This window comes from Oculina patagonica, chromosome 6 (genome assembly GCF_052425735.1).
Source record: "Oculina patagonica isolate OP01 chromosome 6, crgOcupat, whole genome shotgun sequence".
NCBI classification, from domain to species: domain Eukaryota; kingdom Metazoa; phylum Cnidaria; class Anthozoa; order Scleractinia; family Oculinidae; genus Oculina; species Oculina patagonica.
The window spans coordinates 19941710-19957575 of NC_135763.1; the positions used below are offsets into that span (position 1 = coordinate 19941710).

Here is a 15866-nt window from a genome sequence, read left to right on the forward strand (position 1 = left end):
GCTAAAGTCTCAAAAACGATGAAAATCTCATTGATTATTTTCGTACTCAGTAGAGCTACAAATACACTCAACGAAAATAAAATACTTTTGTGCTTTCAAAAAGGTAAAACTGGGCTTCATCTAATATGTTAGCGGTGCAACTTTTGAGTGAAATCGCACTGAAAAATTATGATCGTTTTGTCAGATCATATACCTGTACTAAAAAAAAGTGCAAGCAAATTCGACAATAGCCATTCCCAACACAATGAATTATTCAACTTTATTACCAAGATTTATTCTGCGAATGAGTTATTCGACATTTTTCATCATGTTCATTGGATACATGTTAGTTTGTGTTGTCGACGTTTTTATTCCTCTCCCGTTTTTACGCCATCGTCGTTTCCGTATTTCCTCCAACGAAAACACCTGCTACGCCAGCTAGCATTACGCAGGAATCAATTTATAATAACACTGGAAGATATACTATGAGAATTTTCAGTTACACGGGATTTTTTCGGGATCTGGACGGTTTTTCGGTGAAATTCAGTTTTATAACGGCGCCCGAGTAAGACACCAAGATGTTTGTTGTGAATACACAGTTTTAAATTCACCTGTAATTATGTGTTCTTAATTAAAGATTAGGAAGCTAAAGTCGTTTTGTATGCAAACAGGAATTTGAGCATAAAGGAATTGAAATAAAAAAAAAACTTGGTGTCATTTTACCGGCAAAGAAAGGTGTTATTAATTTATTGTGTAAGGAAAGAAGTACTTTAGTTCAACCTGTAGCACAGCATTGATCATTATAAGATATATCAGGTTATGATTTTAAGTATTTTTTTTCAACAAGTCCACAAGATCCTTTCTAAGATGGAGAAAATGCTAAAAATGTTCTATTTGTTTAGTGCCTTTGTTTGCTTTGCCATTAACAGCTTAAATTACTTTAACAAATTAGCTCATCGATGTAAAAATTAAGGGCTTTTATTAATGGTAAGTTCAACAAAAGCTGATATCAAGACATATTTATAATAAAAGTTTTATTGTATATCGTGAAAATGGCTTTCATGTCCGGCTATAGATTTCCGCTTGCTGTCTGTTTTGCCTGTCTGTTTGTGCAGACCCTCTTGCGCACATATTCCAGTTAAACAAATTGGCATTTTTGGTAGGGGATAGACAGTTGACATATGTCAAAACTGTCTTTCATTTAGTCTTTGAAAAGTAAATCATCCTAAAATTACCTAAGATGTGACAAACAGCATGTCCAAGCCAAACGCTGAATTTCGTCCTAAGCGAGATATTTACGGATAAGACTGCTGCCACAATGTTATTGGTCTTTCTTTTCCTTGGACGGATTTTTCAAGGATGCGCTGGTAAGAACATGTCAATGATTTTATTATCGTTTTGCTTGTTGAAAAGGTGGCTCATTTTGCCTGATAAACAAGCTGATTGGATTATATTAATTTATAATTGTTAATAAATAAGTTTACAGCAACCACCAATACTTATGTTTGGTTTTAGTATTTCTTGTGACAGTTACTTGCTGAAGGCAAATGTAATATTAGTGATTATTAAATTCTCAACCTCGGATATTGCATTTCTAGCATTCTGATTGGTTCACTCAATCCCGGTTGTCAGCTCGAATACCTTAGTTTGACCTTATTTGGAAAATGATTGCGTTACTATTGGCAAGCTAAAATTTTTCTGCGGGAGCGACAGTTCCATCGGAAAAATGGTTTTGAACAGCGAATTTGGCGAGCTTTATGAACAAGAAATAATTAGCGGTGCCTACAAAAACCACAGAAATACCATAGTAAATTTAACTACGCAAAACAAAAGGATAGATGCGAAAAGTGTAATTAATAATACTTTTAAACTGAACGCACAACAAGAGCGAGTGAATAAAGTAGAAAAGCAGCAAATAATTTACGAAAGAACGGCAAACTGACACAGTTTCATTCAGTGTTCGTCATAAAACTAGGCTCAGCACTTCAGTAAAGTTTGTTACCTTTCAATCTTGGTTTTGTTCTTTCATTCTTCAATAAACCTGTTCCACTTTGAGCTCAGTTTCGCTTCAAATAATATAGCAGTCTTGATGACAGCCGTGGAGCCGTAAAGAAGTACAATGCAAACACTTGCTTCGTTCGACTTGCACAAGACTTGTAGTTTCCAGAAAAGGTTTTGCTTCGGATATTCTCGTAAATCTTAACTGTTGTCACAATTTCCAGGATATTTAGACGACTTTAGAGGGGATTGTTTGAGGAAAATCTTCTGAAGAAAACTCTCTTGCTCGCTTTCCTCGTATGTTTCATTCAACTCAAGAAGTGAACACCGCGCCAGAAATTTTCGCGCCTCCTCATACTATCACTTCGTTTACATCAAAATGAAATGTCCAGTCGATTTGAACATGCTTGAGAAGAATTTAATAAAACAATTATTCCATTCGCCCTTGTTGGATTCGAGTCGTTATAGCCAACTCGGCGCTTCGCGCCTCGTTGGCTATTTACCACCTCGTATCCAACGCGGGCTTATGGAATAATTGTTAAATATTCACCGAGGCAAAGTCGAGATCATTTACCACATTCAGTGGTGAATTTACCGCTGTTCAGTAGTGAAAAGATAATGTTAGTGTAATTTTCAGAAGTGAATATCAAAAGCTATAAAATTACTTAAACAAGAAAAATCCATGCATTCATAATCCATACCCTTCAATAAGCTACAAAACTTTAGACGAGTCCCTTTATAAAACAACTAACTCGTTCAGACACTTACTGTTTAGCAACCAGGTGGTGCTAACAAAATGCACAACTCTTGTATTTACTTTGCAAATATTAAAAAATCCCTTCACTTCAACCGACCCTATACAAGAGCTATCTTTAACCTACATTGTACATGTACTGAGGCAGTAGAGATGTCATCTTAACCTAAAAATCTAATCCTAGTGAGACTTCAACACTTGTCAGTGAGCGGTAAAATTTCAATAAGACGCTCAAGTAACTCTAACTCCGCCCGTCTTGGACACGTTGGACTGTTTTCCCAGTCTCTTCGGATATCCTAAGCTGAATATCAAAATAGCAGATACTTAGGAAACGACTGAAATCTTATTCCCCAATTTCCAAGCTGTTGTTTCATTTCGAAAATCGTTTTCTCTAATTGTTTAATATTGGAAATATTTACCTACCCAAATCGACAATCCTACATTTAACTTGCTCCTTTTTAGTTGTCTATGGTTCTAACTGCTCAACCTCATTGTTTTGAGCCTTAGTACTACAAATTTAATTCAATTAACTCACAAAAATGCAGGACCAAATTAAATTCTGTTAACCATTTCCGTGGGTTTTCTATTTTTTGAAAGATGACTGTCGCACTATGATATGGAAGAAACCAAAGTTCGACAAAGCGCTGCTGGGGCACTCGTTAGTGCCAGTGGTGGAGGTACCAAATCCAGGTAGCTGTCGTGTGAAGTGTTATTTAGAGTCCAACTGTGTGTCCATTAATGTGGGACCAGTGGTAGACGGAAAACACACCTGCGAGCTGAACAAGGCCGATGAAAAACAATCGTCTTTGAAGGATAAGCAAGGATACACGTACCTAGAGGTCGAGGTAATGCGGCGGAAAAGATAAAGATTATAAAACACTTCTCTTATAATAGATTAAGAAAAGTTTAATGTTTACTGTAAAAAGTAAGGAAAGTATGGGAGTACGTTCCATATAAGTTACACATCTCTCAGCGCTTTTTGTGAACATGGAGTCAAACCTTTATGTTTTCTGAGTAAATAATGAAGAAATAAAGGAAGAGAGAGCGAGGGAGGGAAGGAGGGAGGGAACTCAGGGAAGGAGGGAGGCAGGGAGGGAGGAAGGGAAGGAAGGTGGGAGGACGGGAGGCAGGGAGGGAGGGAAGGAGGGAGGCAGGGAGGGAGAGAGAGGGAGAGAGAGAGGGAGGGAGAGAGAGAGAGAGGGTGAAGGGAGAGAGGGAGGGAAGGAGGGAGCTAAATTATATATTTATATATTTATTTATAGAATCATTGTAACGCTGATCCTTGTGTTGGAAACACGAAGTGTCAAAGAGGATACACCAGGGAAGGTTTTCGTTGCGCATGTTCCGCAGGATTTACTGGTCCAAGCTGTACTGAAGGTGTGATCAGTTGCTTCAGTGTCTATTCATCTGATTTACCCTCGTTACTGATTAATATGGTAGAAACCAACCAACCAAACAAACAAACGAAATTAGAGTAGTGTAGTGTAGCAGCTTTCAAAGTTGTTAATTCTACTGGCCCTCAAGATGTAGCATTTGCTATTGTTTTAGGGGCTTGGGGCATTGCCCCTGGTCCCCCTGCTGTTTGGTCATTTGTTATAACACAGATTAGGGAAGTAATAACCAAACATGATGTTTAAGTAATATATCAAACACGAGAGGCAGTTTTTCATCGGGATATCCAAACACCGAGAAGAGAGTTGAAAATACGACGCGCGGCGGAGTATTTTTGACGAAATTCGAGGTGTTTGGATAGCCGATGAAACACTGTCTCGAGTGTTTGATATATCTTCTCAATCAAAACAAAAACTACGGAGTAAACGGAGAAATAAAATAAAAAAATCTATGCTAATTAAGATCGGGTTTCCAAACCACCGTCACGATTATAATTTTCTTTGATTTAACTTGATGAATTATTAATGAGTTTGAGAAGAGTGTTTTCCATGTGAAAACCAAGTACGAGGTCATACTACTCGATAATATATACACAAAACAATGGGGGTGGGGAGGTTGATCCACTTTGCTTCGAAGCCCCACACATGTTAGTTTTCGTTGTAAATATGATAACATTTCACGACTACATAAAACGCAATAGGTAGTTAGGTTTTGAAGTTTTCTTGTTATTGAAAGAAAAGCTTAGTAAAAGTGCTCATACAGTTTTACCATCTCGTTAGATATCGATGAATGCGTGGCTGGGGATCACAACTGTCATCCTGAAGCAAACTGTGAAAACACTGCGGGCTCGTTTAAATGCAGCTGTAAACCTGGCTTCACTGGAAATGGACATGAATGTCTCGGTAAGAGATCATCAACCGCTGTAAAGCAGTTGTATTAAATATGCAATTAGCCTTGTCCCACTCCCTTTAAATTCCGACTTACACCATTCCTTTCAAGTAAAGTTTTCGGTACGACAATCACTCCAATTCTGACATATAACAACGAAACATGGGGAGTTACAATAATGATTATAACTGATGGCAGCATAATACGTAATCGATCGTTAGGTCATGAAGTTCTTGTGTTATTGGCAGAAATGCTTCAAAGTCCAAATTCAGTTTTGGCTGAAACCAATAAACATTTTCACACAGGTGTAAATGAGCATCTTTTACGGGACAAGAATTTGCTTGCTTTTAATTAAACATCTCAACTGTTCTAGGCATTTTCGGGACAATTGTGATGTCTCCTGTATCAAAATTATTGATCATGCTAACAGGTACTGAACAGTAGAAACCTGAACTTATAAACGAACAAGTTTTTTGGTCTATCGTTACGTGCCCTTTTAAATGTATTTATTACAGCCTACTGTTATTATTATACATTGTAGTCACTAGCTGTCTTCTCATTGGCTAAGAGCCTACAGCTAATTCTGGGAATCCGCGCAACCCCGCGCAACCTACAGATTAGTGAATAATCTGCTAGCAGATTATTCACTAATCTGTAGGTTGCGCGCGCGATGCATGATTTCCAAGAGCAATGTGTCAGGCATCTGGCGGCGAAGGAAATTCATAGTTTGTCGATTCACTTCTTCAAACGAGATAGAAATAGTTTGACCAAAGTTCAAAAATTGCTGGACAATAAAGTCTCGGAAAACACAAGGAAAACACGATTTAGTAGGAAGACCAGCCGGAATTAGCACAAGTTTTGAAACAGTTTGAAATCGTTTGTCATTACTTCCTTTTCCAGAAAAACAATGTATAATAAAACAATTATTAGATTCGGTTTATGTGATATTCGGAATTACGGGCGATTTTTACCTCGACCTTGATTATTCTGGATATCACAAAAACCTCATCCAATAATTGTTTATTATTGTTCTTTTCTATGTTTTTTTATAAGGCTCCTCTAAGGCAGGATATATAATACCGATCATTTTGTAAGCCTTACGATATTCCTTGTGGCTGATGATGATGTGTGAAACATCGAAACATGTTCCGAAAGCGGAAAAGCATTGTTGTCTTTTTAAAGATAATTTATCCAGATTTATCATCGAGCTTTTCTATTCTCGTTAGATATCGATGAATGCGCGACTGGGGATCACAACTGTCATCCTGAAGCAAACTGTGAAAACACTGCAGGCTCGTTTAAATGCAACTGTAAACCTGGCTTCATTGGAAATGGATATGAATGTTTCGGTAAGAGATCATCAACTATAAAAAGTTAGCAGTAAGTAGCCTTTAATCCACTTCTGAAGCTTGAAAACTGAAAGATTTATAAGCGAGTAGATGAAGAAAATAATCACTCTGGATCATTAGGCCTTCAGTAGAAACAACTCTACTTTACAACAGGTTAGCAAGAATTTGAACTAACTTTTCGAGCGAAAAAAGATAGTCCACTACAAGGCAGGGAGGACGGTCTGTGCATATACGAGCTGATAGTGTATTGTCGTGTGATTCGTTTAGTTCATCACAGACTTATTTGTAAATAGGCCTTTTGTATCTAATCTGTATGAAGTTGATTTGAGTTCTAAAGAATCTGCGTCACTGATAGAGAACAGTAAATTTCAACTTTAAGTTGATAATTAACGTAAACCAGTTGCTGTGTCGAAAAGCTGACGCTCCGAGCGTTATTGGCCCTGTTTAGCATGAATCAGAAGCTAAGTTTACGTAAAATATAACTTTCCTTTTTCCTCGCACTAACAAAACCTTATATCTATCAAAACTTCAGCCTGTGTTGAAAGAGACGCCGCTTCTAGTTCTTGCTATGTCCTTTTCAAAACAAAGAAGACATGGCACAATGCCAAAGAGAACTGTTCAAGACTTGGTTTGCATTTGGTGAAAATAGAATCAGCAGATGAGAACGAGTTTATCAGATCGAGGCTTCTCTCAGGACCTAGTAAAGTGGACTACTGGATCGGTTTGACAGACGAACAAGAAGAAGACAAATGGAAATGGTCTGATGACAGTAACCTAGGCAACTACACAAACTGGGGAGGGGTAAAAATACAGCAACCCAACGATAAAGGTCACAAAGAGAACTGTGCCGGAATAAGAAATGGAAAGTTCGCTGGTACTGAAATATACTTTGGACAATGGCACGATAAAGGTTGTGGTGAAAGTCGAGGGTATATATGCGAGAAAGAAAAGGTATAAACAAGCACCTAAACCTAACCACAAGGCAGAGACGTAGATTGTAGGGTGGGTGGGTACTTGTAACTGCCTCTTTGGTTAAAGAGCAACTGTCACTAGCAAAAACCTAAAATTCATGCCTGTGCCATTCACAGCAACGAATAAGGATAAAACGGCAGCAGTTAAAATGTGTAAAAATGTGTCTCATGTGTCTAGTTGATAAAGTACATTTCAAAGTTTCATGGTGATGAAAATTAAAAACTAGATACAACAAAAATAATTACTTGCAATATTAGACCTAATCTAAACTATTAACTATTAGTCCATTGTTTATAAGCCAATGTAAGCTTATAACAGCTAAGCTAATCATAGATAGATGATACGTCTCCCTGACCTTGAATTACATATATGCACTAAATTTAAAACTACAATTACGTTCTCGAGGTTTGACACGCGTGAGAATAAGTAGTGTTCAGTAAAAGGAAAATTACCGTTCTTTACAGGTGTGGATAAGGTATGTATGTCTGTACGTTTTTCTTATGTTTAAACAATTTTCTCGTTATGCTTGTTTTTAGAATATTTGCAAAGAACACTAAAGAGAGAGAGTTTTGTTCACGTCGCGCTTGGAATTTGGAAGACATTCCAGATGAAAAAAAAAAAACAGAAAAGTAGAAAAAAACAAAGTATAGCAGAAAGTTCACAAGATGAATTCTTACTTTAAGAGCTTAAAATAAAGTTTTACCTTTCAAGACAGAATCTTATTTTGAACTGCTCATCTTGACAAGATAGAAAGGAAACAATAAATTGAATAGACGTTGTTCTGGTTCAAACAAAAAATCAACTGACTTGCTAAATATAGTCTTGTTAATAACTGCAAGTTTTATCGAGTTACACTAAGTGCTTAGTTAAACCTGAATAAAGAATTCAGTGTTCGACACTAACGCTTGCCTCACTTGCCCGATTGCCCGGCGCAAGTTAAATGATTCAATGGGCAAGTAAAACTACGGTAAAACTTGCCCGATCGGGCAATCATATGCTTTGCTCCTGTCCAGCAAGAAATAAAGCAAATTGAAAACTCTTTGATGTCAGTTTATTTGTTGTGTTAATATCGGTACCCACCTCAGGATATTTTCATACCCGTAGATTGAATAAAGATACATATTAGTTTGAACAAGATACAACGAAACAAGCGCAAAACACTTTGCAGAAAATCGTGGCCGCCATGTTTTATCACGCGCAAGGAATGTTGGCAAATCTCAAAATGATACCCAGTTTCCAAGCAGCCGCTTGGCATTGTTACAGGCGCAGGCGTTGGCGATCAAATTGTTGATGCCTGAAAACAAGACAAAATGAGTCGATTTCAATTTGGTTTTTCGAAGAAAACACGAAAGACAATGAAAAGGAAAAAAGAAAATAAGTTGAAGAGGTTAAAGTTCTAAGCTAAGAAACCAAAGCTGGAGGAAATCTCTACTGAGACACCCGGAACTAAGTACGAAGGCATGGCAGTGAGAAAATACCAAACCAAGTGGGAGACGGACTTTCTGTGGCTGATGTTTGATAGATACAGGAGTGAACACAAGAGATGAGATAATAGTTGTAGTTATTATTCAATATCAATGATCCTGTGCTCTACGACTGATTTATCACCCAATGAATCACTGTTGCAAGAAGGCAAGTTTGTAAAATAAAGTTGAGCATTTTTTTTGCAAGTTTGAATTTTTCTTATGAGTGCTAATGGGCAACAACAGTTTACTAGGTGGGCAACCAAAAAGACACATGGGCAACCAGAAAAACTACAGAACTGGTTGCCCAAAGGGCAAATTGGCAAGAAAGTTAGTGTCGAACACTGAAGATAGGGACTCTTTGCGTACGCATCTTGCAAGCAGTGTGCATATATATATATATATATATATATATATATATATATGTGCATACTGTGAATATATAAATGCCATGATTTGAAATGAAAATAAAAATGAGAGCGGTTAACTTTCCCCGTTGACTGTGTGTTGTCCTAAAAACTAATTAAACTACAGAGCAAATCACTAACTAAATACGCCTCGTGTTTTAGGGCATTTGGGTATGCTCAGCTACAGATGTGGTACGAGCATCAGTGACCAACTCGTCCAAAAGCGTACAAATCCACTTCAAGGAAACAGACTCAATTTTAAGTACATGTGGTTATTGATCACACGTTCTTGTGATAACGCTCTCCCAAGTGTTGGATCTTTCAGGCTTCCTATGTTCCATCCTTCCAACAGTGCATTCTGTGCTGACTGAAGTGCACCTTCTATCCAGCCCCTCAACGGGTGATAAGCCTCTCCAACTATAAACAGATCCTGTCCTGGGAAGGGACGTTTGGCCCAGTCGACAACTTTAAATGAAGAAATGTGGGTGCCAGCGCGCTGAGCGTGCCTGGAAAGAAGATTTTTGCCGATGAATTATTTTAATGTTATCATTAAAATTTAATACAGTTAAATGAATACATTCACAATCACCACCATATCTCTAATCGCAGCAATTGCACTCAGCGTACGGGAATACACGGAGGAGGGATCTAACACTGATTTTGATTTATAAATTGTCTCTAGAACATCATGACATGATCTTTGAAGTTTGAGATGTACATGCGCGAAAAATGGATAAAAAGGCAACTGTTTGGCTTCGTTTTGATCTATATTGAGAACGAACTGGACCAACATTGCCACGATGCTTGGCGCAACTCAACTTTTTTGTTCAGTCTTTCGATTAACCTAGGGATGACATTTTTGCCTATGACGAAATGAAACTATTCGGAAAGATAAGAAAGCATCTGAAGATTTTCCAAGTCCAAACATTTCACGGTCCGAACATTTTTGTAGTATGAATAACCTGGGTCAATATTACGGTAAACCTGGTTTGTTTGCGCCCGTTACAACTAATATTGTGTTTTTTACGTAAAGCTACGGGTCTTAAATCGTTATTGCAGAAATAACTTCCATTCTTCTAAATTTCGCCACCAAGCGCCGTCCGCATCAATACGCACGATTATAAATCCCGTCCAGTACCTGCGTCATTGTAAATTACAGCTTTAGCTACAGACTAACATCGATTAAGGGAGATAAAGTCGTCAACTACGATCGTGCATTGTCGTGACATTATTGCGTCCTTACGCATGCTCTATCATTATAACACGTACTGGTAAGCTGATTTACGACTATACTTACATAAAGCCCTTGTCCCAATACACATACACTGATTCCAGGGGCTTCGGTACATCTACACCAGGAAACAATCTTTTCAGTGACCTGTGCATCTCTTGATCCACGTATTCTTTGGACTGAACTTTTAACAATTCTCCCCACTTAACAGCACAATGAATCTTGGCATAACTCATTTGAAGCACTGCCTCGCCATTAGGACCGCGTGGTCTACAGAAAGAAAAAAAAGAAAGAAGGAAGGAAAGAAATAAAGAAAGAAAGAAAAAAAAAGAAAGAAAGAAAGAAAGAAAGAAAGAAAGAAAGAAAGAAAGAAAGAAAGAAAGTACGTAAAATATTGTTAACTTACCAAGTATCTCTATAGTGTCATGCTGATCTGTGAAACGTGCTAACTTCGAAATAGTTTTATACTATAAGTAATGATTCCCATTATTATTTTGCGCTAAGCAACGTTGAGAGATTACCCTAAGTACCAGAGGCCTTCTTGCGCTGTTCCCAGACACAGTCAAGTCTCTACTATAGCAACGACCCGCGCGAAAAGTTTCTGGATCTGAGCGCTTGTACTTTGATAATGACAACGCTCAACTATCTTGGGCTGATCCCAATGCATCTCGCTGCGCTCTGGTGGACAGAGTGGTGAGAGATTTGCGTAATGATGTTGGATTTATAACGGTTGTATTTTACTAGCATAAACCTAAGCGCAAGCATAAGCAAGTGAGGACATAAGCGTCAGAATGAACGAACGCACTTATTTCTTTGCTGTTTTTCTAGGCTTGGAATCAATTTTCCATTTTCAATTTTAGCCTTAATTCTTGCTGGGGACTTTGCGTATCTTGTTACCTTTGTCTACTTATACATACTTGTATGGGAATGTGAATCCAAGACAGTCGCTGTTAGACAACATTTCTTGTTCGTCCGCCAGATAACGACTTCTGGTAGAGTTGAGTTGCCACCAGGCCTCTTCAAACACGGCAAAGCCTTTAAAGGCCAACAGGACTCCAATTGAATCAAAGGTGGAGTCGTTTTTTATCTTTTCAGCAACTGAACCCTTTATCTTTTTCATTGGATCTACTGGAATAGCGACAACCAGTTTGTTAGCTGTTACCAAGTACTTAGATGTTCTCAGCTTGAATTGTTTTTCCTGGTCTTCGTCGATGGCTATGATTTCTTGGTCTTTGTAAAGTTTTGCTCCATGTTTCAGAGCAGACATTTTCAAGGCTCGCGTTATTTCAGTAAATCCGCTATCAGGCCTGAAGTAGTTACCCGTACTGTTGGCCATTGCATATGCCTTTTCAGCTTCAAATACTGATTCCGCGCTGCCTTCCTGGGAATAATCTGGTATGAATGCATTCAAATGGCTGAACAATTGCAATCCTTCAGGCGTTAGATATTCCGATACAAAGTCCTGAAAACTTGCAAACTTTGACGCTTCTTTTTGTTGGCTGAAGAGGTAACGCACCATCTGTATATAGGTAGAATTCTGGAATCTTCCATGGTTGAGCGCGGGAAACGCTTTCTGTTTCAGCGTCAGGCTGTCAGTGGCGAAGATACCTCGCGCCTCTAATCTGTCATGATGGTTTTTAGCAAGCTGACTGGCTGAGATATTGAAGCGTTTGAAGATATCCCTGTACAAGAACAAGAACAACAATCAAAGACAGCACTTTGATCGCACAGGAACATGACCATCTAGTGGCTGATTTTTCGTGAGAATTGATTCCTTTTTTTCAAGGCATTTTTTGCAGTAAAATGTAAAATGCTGAAGGATTTTTAACCTTGTTTAAATAAAGCCATCGCATCTAATCTCATCTTATCTTTGTACTTATATATGTTCCACGACAGGCCTGTGGGGAACATGGAATGAAAAAAAGGACTGAATGAGTAGTGCCTGTGAATTTATTCGCGATCTGGTGAAGTTTGAAAATGGTCTTAATCAACTGATCCATGTTAAATACCAACATTATGAAAGGTTTGAATTTAGTGGTAGGTTTTTACATCCCATCGTCTTCGACAAAAAAGATAACATCAAGTTATTTTTATAGACATTTTTACTCCCTACATCTCGGACTTTTTCAATTAAGATTTGACGTAATAATACTCAGTAAAGATACTTATTTTGTGTCTGCGTTCCTTTTATATTAAAGTACTAAACAAATTGTGAGTAACGATATGATTCTGTCATCCATATTCTCTAAAATTGCAAATTACATGTCACATAAGGTTTTTTTTTTATCAAAAACACAGGTTCCAGAATTACTCAAGTTTCTACGTTTGCGTTTGGCAGCCTAGTTTAATATCAAACTGCCTTCAAAACGCAAGAAATGCTGTCTCGGATAAGTTTTTAAAATTCTGCAGGGGATGATACCCCCGAGCCACCTAAAAAGCCTGTCGTTCGGCGCTCATGAGGCATCACCCCCATTCGCATCAAAATGTCTGGCTACGGGCCTGCACGAAGTTTAGGAACCATCACTTGTCACTCACCAAACTGCTGAATGACCTTCGTCCACGCGCCAAGCGCCTAGACCTGTAAACAAACAAGACACACTTGAAGGACACGTGACGAAAGAGAAGTGTAAACTCAGAAGACAAATAATATCTTCTAAAAAAGGCGAGATTTTCTCAGCCTTGTGTTGATGCATAACTCTTCTGTGTACTGTTGTTGTTGTCGTTGTTGTTGTTTGAGTTTTGCATGGAAGAAGGCAGTGATCGGGGCTCGACAATCTATTATAATCAACGCGCTAACCAATGACTTAGCCTGCGAACAGGTTTTTCTGCTTTTTCCCTTGCTTAAAACAACACTGTGGGCGCTGTTCGCGGGCTACTTATTACTGCGCCGCCGAGCAGTTATACCTTGTACACGCCGTTCATTTTTTATCATTCAACGTTGTAGGGTCTGCTGTGTGATGGATCAGGCCGTACAAGATATTACTCGGTAAGGAGGAAGCGGAGCTGGGGGGGGGGGGGGTACATGAACCTTCCTGAATGCCATCAATCACGAGCAGTTAACTGGGAGGAGTACAAATCCCAAACTTTCCGAATATCGCATATAAATTCCTCTGTACAATCCCAAATCCGGCAGCTAAATAAATCATTATATGTAAAATTCAATAGCTCAATACTTACTGACTGGGATGTTAGGCACCCGCTGGAAAGTGTGATCGCGTATTCGTCCACCAAACCGATCTTCTCTTTCAAACAAGCAAACGTTTGTCTCTTTCTGTAGCCTGACGAGAGTTTCCGCTACATACAGACCAGAAATGCCTCCACCAACGATCGCCACATCACATGTCATTTGAGTGGTTTGCTCATCTGTTACAAAGTCAAACTTTGAGTTCATAACTCACGTTACTTCGCGTGACGCCATTAATATCCGCCAGGTTAGATTTTGCTATTTTTTTTATTACGTTAGAAAAAATAATAAATATATACAAAACAATTCCAATAGAAAGTAATTAAGATAAGCTTAAATCAACTTTGGCTACAGAGTTCAAAATAATGAAAACAACTTGAAAATAGATGAAATAAACAATGACACATGAAATTTTTAGAATTCCGGTAAACTTGTATTGTTGCCATGCTAATAGCCTGCGAGCAGGCTCTCTATTTGGGGGCAACGTGAATATTGGCAACGTGAATATTGGGTTCGAGCGCCGAAGGCGCGATCCCGCGAGTGCTGAAGGCGCGAGAATAGAATAGAACTGCCCCCGAATAGAGAGCCTGCTCGCAGGCTACCATGCTAACTCAAAAACCGCGGACCAATAGTTTTCACATCAAAATGTTCCCTAGAAACAAACGAAGTACTGATTGCATGAGTTACATCCGCGATGATTCTATTTACGTAATTCTTTATACCACTGATCAGTTTCCCGGCAAATGATACCCTATTCTGGAGCAAAAATCTGATTTCTATACCCTATCCCAGACTAAACTACTTGAAAACCATACCCTTCACAGCGGCACATACTATATAGCTCAACAGGTATATGGGAGTGACCCCCTCCCCCGGTTCATACCGTGGCATTTCGTCTTTCAACAATTGCAGTCCGAGGTTCATAAGATCCCATATCACCGTGACATTTATTTGACACAGCAAACACGCTAGTGCACGTGGATCGAACGCAGATCAGCGAAATTGCGAAATTTTCCGGGGAAATTTTGCTCTCCAATTCTACAAATGTGTGTTACACCACGTAACTCCTTTAAACTCAGGAACGGTGTCGGGCATTTTTGAACTTCTTTTTCTATATGTATTTACTATTGCAAAACATGTATGCCTTAATACTTTACATGTCTTACCTTTGCTGTCACCAGATATTTGCTTGGCATTGCTGCCGTCACATGCTTCTGAACTGGAACGCTTTCGCCCAGGACCGAGAATCGCGGCTAGGACAACCACTGAAATCAGAACGACTAGTGTAACAACAGTGATAGCAGCGATGGCTTTGTACTTCAAGAAAATGCCAGTTCGTTTGCTCTTTTGAGCGGGATTATCTACAACCCTATATGTGGTTTCCATTTGGGACGCGTTTGTAGTTCCAAACCGTCTGGTCACGAAAGCGTCTCTTCAGTAATGTAAATTTCCGAAAGATAATTTCCACGATGACGTAATTGCAGGAATGGATTGTTTTTCAGTCACGCAAACACCTTCGTATTATAAGGGACGGACCATTATTTTTTTGGAGGGGGGGGGGGGGATGAAAAATATTGAAAAAAATTGTTTGCAGGGCCTGGAAAGACAAAATAAATTGTTTGCAAACACGATATGTATAACAAAAAATAGTAAAAATTTCGAAAAAAAATGTTTGCAGAGGTGCATAAATAAAAAAAAAGTTTGCAGAGGAAAATTTTTCATCCCCCCCCCCCCCCAGAAAATAATGGTCCGTCCCTAAAGAGACTTGGGTGGGCTTAGAAGTAACTGCGGGAGCTAATACCGGGGGGGGGGGGGGGGGTCCTCTAGCGGCATCAAAAGCGTTTATAAATGAAAGGGCAAAAAGTTACTTAGAGGCTCTAAAAGGCGAGACATTGTTATAAAGCCAATCTGGTTAAATCTGACGTTTGATCTGCACTTTTCTTGAAAATTTATTTATTGTCTATTTTGTTGTGAGGACGTTATTATGATGATGTGGAAAAGTTGGAGGAGGGCTAATATCTAGGAGGGCTTAAAACTGGAATATTTTTTATTACCACTGATGGCGTCGAGCGGATCGAGCGACAGCGCGCAGTACAGCGAAAGCGACGGGGAGGACGGGAAGACGAAATCGTGTCGAGGCGAGTCGCGGTGAAAGTGACACACGGACACACGACAGAGACGAGAAACGAGAGAAACGTAGACGAAGCGTGAGTGGCGGAGAGGCGAAACCCAGGGAGCGACGGGAAGCG

The 15866-nt window shown here is 39.0% G+C and overlaps 2 protein-coding genes across 2 annotated transcripts; one reads left to right on the forward strand and one right to left on the reverse strand.

The window, feature by feature from the left end:
- The first annotated feature begins 1134 nt into the window (after positions 1-1134).
- On the forward strand, positions 1135-7972 carry LOC144656831 (aggrecan core protein-like). The gene is made up of 6 exons (XM_078517074.1): positions 1135-1346; positions 3329-3576; positions 3994-4108; positions 6238-6360; positions 6893-7311; positions 7869-7972. Exons 1-6 carry the CDS (start codon positions 1298-1300, stop codon positions 7887-7889), a joined length of 975 nt encoding a protein of 324 aa, XP_078373200.1. The 5' UTR covers positions 1135-1297; the 3' UTR covers positions 7890-7972.
- A 1046-nt stretch (positions 7973-9018) lies between these two features.
- Positions 9019-15141, reverse strand: LOC144656828 (aplysianin-A-like). The gene is made up of 6 exons (XM_078517071.1): positions 14784-15141; positions 13611-13796; positions 12969-13011; positions 11351-12115; positions 10500-10703; positions 9019-9708 (listed from the first exon to the last, which is right to left on the reverse strand). The coding sequence occupies exons 1-6, from the start codon at positions 15001-15003 to the stop codon at positions 9441-9443; spliced, it is 1686 nt and encodes a 561-aa protein (XP_078373197.1). The 5' UTR covers positions 15004-15141; the 3' UTR covers positions 9019-9440.
- Positions 15142-15866: the final 725 nt, after the last annotated feature.